Here is a 9,063-nt window from a genome sequence, read left to right on the forward strand (position 1 = left end):
ATAAACAACATCATCAACAACAACAACAACAACGACCGCAACAACAACAACAATTTAATTAACAAGTAATACTATTCCTCTACTGATGCTTGATAGACTAATGACAAAAAAAAATGATAATTATTCTTGTCCTTGTTCCTCTTGTTAATCCTCTTAGTGTTCCAATTCTTATTATTAGTGTTATTAGAGAGAGAGAGAGAGAGAGCTGTGATTGGTTGGATAAATGTAAACAAAGAAGGTGATTGGTCAGGTGTTAAAGGGTCCTACAGGTGAAGACGAGTGTGTGTGTGTGTGTGTGTGTGTGTGTGTGTGTGTGTGTGTGTGTGTTCTTTCCTTCCGTTCACATATACGTTTGTTATACATCCACATCCTCCCCATCCTCATTTTCCTAGTATTTTAAATTTCTCCTAATTCATCTTTGTTCACTTCCTGCTCTTCTGTTTATTATTTTTTTCATATTCCTCATCTTAATCATCATCATCCAGGACTTCCTCTACCTTCTTTGCTTCCCTTTTTTCTTTACTTTTATTCCTTTTCCGTTCCTCCTCCTCCTCCTCTTCCTTTTGTTGCACTTCTTACGGTTCCTCTTTGCTCCTTTCCCTTAACACTCTCTACATATGCCTTGTTTTGCCTATCTTTCCTCCAATAACTCTCTCTCTCTCTCTCTCTCTCTCTCTCTCTCTCTCTCTCTCTCTCTCTCTCTCTCTCTCTCTCTCTCTCTCTCTCTCTCTCTCTCTCTCTCCCCCCTCCCCCGCGCCTGATATGAATACTGATACGCCAGACTCAGAAGCTGTCACAACACGCCCCGAACTTTTTCCCTCTTCCCTTTCCTTTTGGCGTTGTCACGGTCGAACCTGTTGTTGTTGTGGTGGTGGTTGTGGTGAGGTGCTTCATTATTCTCCTCTCGTATAATCCTTCTTCTCTTTCATTGTTCTCTTATCCCTTCCCCTAGAGAGAGAGAGAGAGAGAGAGAGAGAGAGAGAGAGAGAGAGAGAGAGAGAGGGGGGGGGCAGAAAAGAAAAATTGGGTTCCTATTAAAAATACAAAGAAAAATCCGTTTTGATCACAGCTGTAGGTTTTCCTGTCTGGATGAGAGAGAGAGAGAGAGAGAGAGAGAGAGAGAGAGAGAATGTAATAGGGGACGTAGAGAAAGAGAATGAGGAATATAGAAAACAAGGATAGTGGAGATAGCTAAAAATAAATATTTGATCCTGGAGAACAGAGGAAGAGGAAGAGGAAAAGAAGAAGGAGGAGGAGGAAGAGGAGGAAGGTTGAAGGTGGAAGTGGAAGCTGACATAAACAGAGAGAAAAAAGTTACCACCGCCTTGGGATTTGACACTTTGCCTCTGCAGGTGACAAGCTAACTTCCCTTCTGTTATTCATCTCTCTCTCTCTCTCTCTCTCTCTCTCTCTCTCTCTCTCTCTCTCTCTCTCTCTCTCTCTCTCTCTCTCTCTCTCTCTCTCTCTCTCACACACACACACACACACACCACGAAAATCCCTTCATCCCTCTTTTCCCCTCACCTCACCTCTCCTCTCCTCTCCTTCCCCTCTCCTCCCTTCCCCTCACCTCTCCCCTCATTCAACACTTAGGAAGGAGGAAGACCACTCGTAAGGCTTCCTGACCTGACAGAACCACACAATCACACCACTACCACCACCACCACCACCAACAACAACAACATGAACATTACCGCCACCACCAAGAACAATAATAACAAATTGTAAACTGAAATCTTTAATAACAGTACAAAGATGATGCCACTACTACTACTACTACTACTACTACTACCACTACTACTACTACAACTACTACTATTACGACGACGACGACGACCACCACCACTACTACTGCTACTACTGTTATTACTACTGCTATCACTACTACTACGACCACCACCACCACCATTACTACTACTACTACTACTACTACTACTACTACCACCACCACTACTACGACGACGACCACCACCTCTACTACTGCTACTACTATCACTACTACTACTACGACCACCACCACTACTACTACTACTACAATCACTACTACTACTACTACGACCACCACCACCACCACCACTACTACTACTACTACTACGACCACCACCACCACCACTACTACTACTACTACTACTATCACTACTACTACTACTACGACCACTACCACCACCACTACTACTACTACGACGACGACGACCACCACCACTACTACTGCTACTACAGCTACTACTATCACTACTACTACTACGACCACCACCACCACCACTACTACTGCTACTACTACTACGACCACCACCACCACCACTACTACTACTACTATCACTACTACTACGACCACCACCACCACCACCACTACTACTACTACCACTACTACTATTACGAAGACGACCACCACCACTACTACTACTACTACGACCACCACCACCACTATTTTTTTTTTATTTTTTTATTTTTTACGTCATGGCCTATTGCGCCGGTAGGCTTCTTCCCGGTGGATCCTGATGGTCGGTCCAAGGCTTCTTCCCGGTGGGTCCTGATGGTCGGCCCAGCCCGTTTTGGCGCAGGCGAGTGGTTTTTTTTTTTATAGTGGCGCCATCTTGCATTGGCTCATGCTGCCCTCCCGGAGCTCATCTTTAATCCTAGAATCTAGAGTCCGGATTGATAGGTGGTCTTCTGGACAGCATGTGGGTAGTTTTAAGCCTCTCGGCGGCGGCTGAAAAATCCCAGCTTGGTGGCACCGGTCGGGGAATGAACTCGCGTCCTCCTGAACGCCGGGCCGCCTCGCTATCCATTCAGCCACCGCCTCCCCGACTCTTACTGTTTTTCGTCTGTAATAAAAATTGTTCTCAACCAGTTTCGTGACGCTTCGGTTTTAATGGAAGGGGAAAAAAATAGGACTGGCTTAGTTATCATAATCCTTTACCAATATACGAGTTTTGTAGCTTTGTATCTCTCTCTCTCTCTCTCTCTCCCTCTCTCTCTCTCTCCCCGTGTCGCCGCCATGCCACCTTGACTAATGCCGTTAACGCGGGCAGACCTCGATTGCGGTACGATTTTTCTCCCGGCACCATTATGCTTCTTACGCCCGCCAATCCATTGCGGGGCCGCTGCTGCTGGAGAGAGAGAGAGAGAGAGAGAGAGAGAGAGAGAGAGAGAGAGAGAGATGTAAAGTAAGATTGCGAAAAAGATCGAGGCTACATAACATTCTAAACGCCAGAATGTTTACAGACTTCTTGGTGAATATAGAAAATAAAAGCTGAAAAAGACATGTCAGGAAGCAAGCATGAAAAAAAAAAAAAATCTTAGGGCGGTGATGGAAGAGGAGGAGGAGGAGGAGGGGGGGGAGGAGAAGGAGGAGGAGGAGAAGAAAAAGAAGTTGGTTTTCACAAGACAATGACCGTCTTTACACAGAGAGAGAGAGAGAGAGAGAGAGAGAGAGAGAGAGAGAGAGAGAGAGAGAGAATGTCAGATATTGTCGGTCGGCCACAAACTTTTACATTAAATATTTCGTGTGTGTGTGTGTGTGTGTGTGTGTGTGTGTGATGGCCGAAAGATCTTTTTGTTGGTGGTGACAGTATTCGTAGTGGTCGTGGTGGTGGTCGTAGTGGTGATGGTGGTTGTGGTGGTCGTGGTCGTAGTGGTGGTGGGTGTTGTGGTGTGGCTGGGACGTGTATCATACCAGTCGTGAACTCTGACCATAAACGTTCACTGTTATGTTCTCTCTCTCTCTCTCTCTCTCTCTCTCTCTCTCTCTCTCTCTCTCTCTCTCTCTCTCGTAAGGTTTCCCATCTTCACGTCATTCCATAAAAAAAAACGACATTCACTGAGTTACCAAAAAAGAGAGAAAAAGCAGCGCACAAATAGCTTCTTTTCATCCCTTCCTCTCTTTGTGTTTAGTTGGGATTATTATTATTATTATTATTATTATTATTATTATTATTATTATTATTATTATTTTTGCAGCAAAGGAGACGGCTCAAGGGCAACAAAAAGAGTGCTGAGGAAAAAAAAAAAAAAAACGCTACTCACCGCTCCCATAATAGACAAAAGTAAAGAGTGGCCAAAAGAGAGGTCAATTTCGGGTGTAGAGGTGTCTTGATACATTTCTTGAAGGAGGTCAAGTCATAGGCAGGAGGAAATGCAGACGAAGGAAGGTTGTTCCAGAGTTTACCAGTGTAAGGGATGAAAGAGTGAAGATGCTGGATAACTCTTGCATAAGGGGTTTGGACAGTATAGGGATGAGCTAGAGTAGAAAGGCATTGCGTACTTGCGCCATTTTGAATTACAAATTTGGGGAAATGGTGTGGATGTTGTGTGAATGTAGTGGTGTGGAAAGAGAGGATTTGTCTTTAGAGAGCATGCTGAACTACTCCAGTGTTGATGAGACAATAAGGAAACGGAAAGTGAGGACATGGGAAGGGTCTTTGGAGGGCTTCAGCACCCTCCTCGCTTCCCATTTATACCTCACCGGGACTGGCTTACGCCCGTTTCGGTAGGTGTCTTTCTACCTACTCCCTGCAAATCTATTACCGAATACAATGATAATGTCTTAAGAAGCTTTATTTTAAGCGCGGAAATAAAGCCTAATAATGGAGGTAAGTAAATCATCGCCACCTGCCTTTTTATCTTTACCTGTGACTCACCTTCCTCCTCTCTTCCACACAGGAGGGCGCACCTGAGGACGTGCCTGGAGAAGTTGAAGGAGATGGTGCCGCTTGGTCCTGACGGCTCCCGACACACGACGCTGGGGCTGCTGACGCGAGCCAAGCACTTCATCAAGGTGGGTCCCGGTGCAGGGCCATGGGAGAGGCGTTTAGCTAAGGATGGTGCAGGTGGAGAGTCTCGTAACACTGGCCTAGAAAGAGTAGATAAGGAATGACTTGCTTAGGGCTTCCGGGAAAACAGAGGGACGATTGGACATACAAGGGGGTGGGAAAGGGACTTGGAATATGAGGTTTTGCTGGGTACATCTCGGGACACGGGTGTATAAATGATTAAGGTCACTCTACCTGGCTATCGATCTGTCTGGTCTCTTACTCTCTACTCATATGCTCTTTCTTATCTATATCTATATCTATATCTATATCTATATCTATATCTATATATATATATATATATATATATATATATATATATATATATATATATATATATATATATATATACTAATCTATTTGTGCTTGTGTGGGTGGGTCTGGGGAGACGGGTTTATGAATGAGGAATGTCACTCTTCCCATATCTATCAATCTATTCATCTATCTATATATCTAGTCTCTTACTCTTCTTACTCTCTTACTCAACTCTCTTGCCTATATTTATTCGTCTACCCACGTGTGTGTGTGTGTGTGTGCGTGTGTGTGTGTGTGTGTGTGTGTGTGTGTGTGTGTGTGTGTGTGTAAGAGAGACAAGCGGGGTAATTACCCTGTTTTAGGGTAATTCAAGCACTATCAGGGTAACAGGGTAGAAGTATAGAAAAAGACTGAATTCTAGGGTAATTTCACCACAGACTGCAAAACCCACTGAAAATTAGGAATTTAGAAGAGAGAGAGAGAGAGAGAGAGAGAGAGAGAGAGAGAGCGGCGAGGGGGGGATAGCGGACACCTTGATTGGGATGATTCATGCTAAGAGAACCTTTGAAAATTCGGCATCAGTCACTTTTGAAATTACAAATACACACATAACTCTGATGACGGACCGCATGTACAAATCTGACCAGGAATAAACGAACATCTACAGGGATAGTGGCATTTTGAGGAAAGGACCGGTACGTGCAAGTACACGTGAGTGCACTTTATATTGTTATTTCATTACTCTGCAGATTTTTTATAGAATATAGTATATATATAGATATATATATATATATATATATATATATATATATATATATATATATATATATATATATATATATATATATATATATATATATATATATATATATATATATATATATATATATATATATATATATATATATATATATATATATATATATATATATATATATATATATATATATATATATATACATATATATATATATATATATATATATATATATATATATATATATATATATATATATATATATATATATATATATATATATATATATATATATATATATATATATTGAGTGTGTGTAATTCACCTCCACCACCACCACGGCTTGATCACGAGTTGGACTCGTAATCGTCAGCAAGTACCTTCCCGACATGAGAAGCAGCTGAAGCTGTTTATAATTGTCATATACAGAAGTTCTTGCAGGAACTATTCAACCACACAAATGGTGGGCTTCTCTTAAATCCTCCTTGTTTTGGTGTCGATTCTAGCATGCCTCCATTACGCGAGTCTGATGGTTCACTGTCCTTTGATCCTTTAAGAAAGGCTAATTTACTTTCTGATATTTTTATTAACAAACAGTGTGATGATGAATCATCCCTACCTTTGACTTGTTTCCCCTTTCCAAAACTTAGCTCAGTTGCATTTAGATCCAGTGAATTGAAAAAGTACCTTCTAGATCTTGCTATATATGGTAGGACGGACCCAGATGTTTTTTTTCCTCCATTCTTTAAGAAGATTGCTACGTTATTAACACCAAAACTTGCTGTAGTATTTAGGGTACTGCTGAAATGTGGTAGTTTTCCTTCTTGTTGGCGCAAGGCCAACATCACCCCCATCCCGAAGGGAGCCTCAGCTTCAACTTTTCCTACTGAGTACCGCCCAATTTCTATTACTCCTATCCTCTCTAAGATCTTTGACAGGCTTTTGGCTAAACGGCTTTCCATATACTGTGATAAATTCAATCAGTTACCTGATTCTCAGTTCGGATTCCGTAAGGGTTTGGGAACATGTGACGCTCTCTTGACTCTGTCTCATGACCTGCAGTCTTCTTTGGATCGTGGGCATGAGTCTCGAGTTGTTGCTGTTGATTTTAGTTCTGCTTTTGATGTTGTGAATCACAAGGCTCTAAATTATAAACTACAACTCCTTGGTATTGGTGGAAGCCTTCTCAGTATTTTTAAAGAATTTTTAACTAATCGATCACAGTGTGTGGTTGTTTATTATGTCTGCTCTGCTTCTCTGCCTGTTGTTTCTGGTGTTCCCCAGGGCAGTGTCCTTGGACCTTTATGTTTTAACATTTTTATTTCTGACTAGGGCATTAACCTCGAAAATAAGCTTATTTCCTAGCAACAGAGGTGAAGTTGCTGCATCTCTGAATAGGGACTTGGCAATGATCACCGTTTGGTGTCAACTTTGGGGCATGAAGCTTAATGCTAATAAAACGCATTCCATTACCATCAGTAGATCCCGTACCTTGAATCCACCTCATCCTTGTTTGCATATTTTTGGCGAACAGATTAAGGATGTTTCTGGTATCCGTTTGTTGGGAGTCACTCTTGATTCTAAACTGACACATGAGAAGCACATCCGTTCATGTCTTCCACTATTGCACTGTAAGTGTTTCAAAATATTTGCTTGTGACTCAACTGTAATCAAATCTTTTTATGCATTCATTTTGCCCCACTTTGAGTATTGCGCTTTTGTTTGGATGACCGCTGCCAATTGCCATTTAAAGTTACTTGACAGAGCTATCAATTCAATTAAATCTATTTCTCCGGCACTTGTTCTTGATCTTGATCATCGCCGTCAAGTTGGCGCCCTTAGCATTTTATTTAAAGTTTTTAAGAATAATCGGCATCCCTTACACAATGCTTTGCCTGATCCTTTTCCTCCTGCCCGGGTCACGAGGTTTGCTCTTAGTCAAAACGATCTTGCTTTTAATCCTATAAATTTTTGTACGACACAATTCTCACGATGTTTTCTTCCGTCGTTAACAAATTTATGGAATTAGTTACCCAATGATATTGTCCTTTCTGCAGACATTTCTACATTTAAGTCTCGTGTGAATGTCTTTTTGAAACAGTAATTTTATTTTTCCTCCTTTTGGCTTTGACTGGCCAGTTTCTTAACTAGTCGTTGCCTTTGCTTTTCTCCAGTGCCTTTTGTTATTTTGTGTGGTTCAGCCTGTTGTATCTGCACCCTGAAGGGAGGCTTTAGTAGCTTACCATAATAATAATAATAATAATAATAATGATGATGAGCAAGTGCTCTTTATAGTCGATCTATGAGTACTGCCAGGACCTCACACGCCACACACCCCATCCTCCTTGCTCAAGGGGTGACAGTAACCACTCCTAGTCAACGGAAAGAATCCGGCCTGAGCGGGCTCGAACAAGGCCATCTAGAGGGGGAAGGCCCCTTCACTCCCCTAATGACGTCAGTCGGGTAGGTAGCGGTCAGGTCAGCCTGGGCTGCTGTCAGGCCTCTACCTCACTGTTTTCCTTCTGTTTTGTTTGTTTGTTTGTTAGTATTATTGCTTGTTTTAACCTACATAATGAAAGGTAACTGACTGCAAACAAACTGTTGTTTAACCATTTTTGTAGAGGAATATACTGAACAAAGTTATTCATTAAGTATGCATAATAGTAATAATGATACAAATACATCAATTGAAACTTATCAGCGAAGTCTTAGATGTTATAGGACATAATGTCAAGACATATGAGTTTCTTGATAGGTCAAGGAATATACATATACGAGTGAAACACACACACACACACACACACACACACACACACACACACACACACACACACACACACAGTATAGTGTTACGTACTATGTGCCCTGCCACGAAGCAAGGCTTTACCGTTTATTGAAGCCGGTTGTAATATTCGTATCATATCATTTATATATAGATATCATATATATCGAATGATATTCAAATTCATATTCACATCAGATGATATGTTTTTCATCGTATCCATGCCATATCATATACTCATTATAATCACATCACATTCTTACTCATAACAGCCTGCCACATTCCAGTAACATGGTAGTTATTTATATTAGTTTCTCATTCATATCATCTAAGCATATTTTATTCATATTCATATCACACATTCATAGCCTTTACATCTATATTCATACCCATGTTTCATGTTTATATTCATAGAATTATATCATGTTATTCATATTTTTTTCACCTCATTATATGCA

At 41.1% G+C, this 9,063-nt stretch overlaps 1 protein-coding gene across 1 annotated transcript in view; it reads left to right on the top strand.

Moving 5' to 3' along the window:
- Positions 1-4,631: 4,631 nt before the first annotated feature.
- Positions 4,632-9,063, top strand: part of LOC126997378 (max-interacting protein 1-like) — a 23,359-nt gene continuing 18,927 nt past the window's right edge. The window contains exon 1 of the mRNA XM_050858440.1: positions 4,632-4,777. Within this exon, the coding sequence (XP_050714397.1) occupies positions 4,703-4,777 (75 nt within the window). The 5' untranslated portion in view covers positions 4,632-4,702. The remainder of the gene's footprint in view (positions 4,778-9,063) is intronic.

This window comes from Eriocheir sinensis, chromosome 12 (assembly GCF_024679095.1).
Source record: "Eriocheir sinensis breed Jianghai 21 chromosome 12, ASM2467909v1, whole genome shotgun sequence".
Taxonomy (NCBI): Eukaryota; Metazoa; Arthropoda; class Malacostraca; order Decapoda; family Varunidae; genus Eriocheir; species Eriocheir sinensis.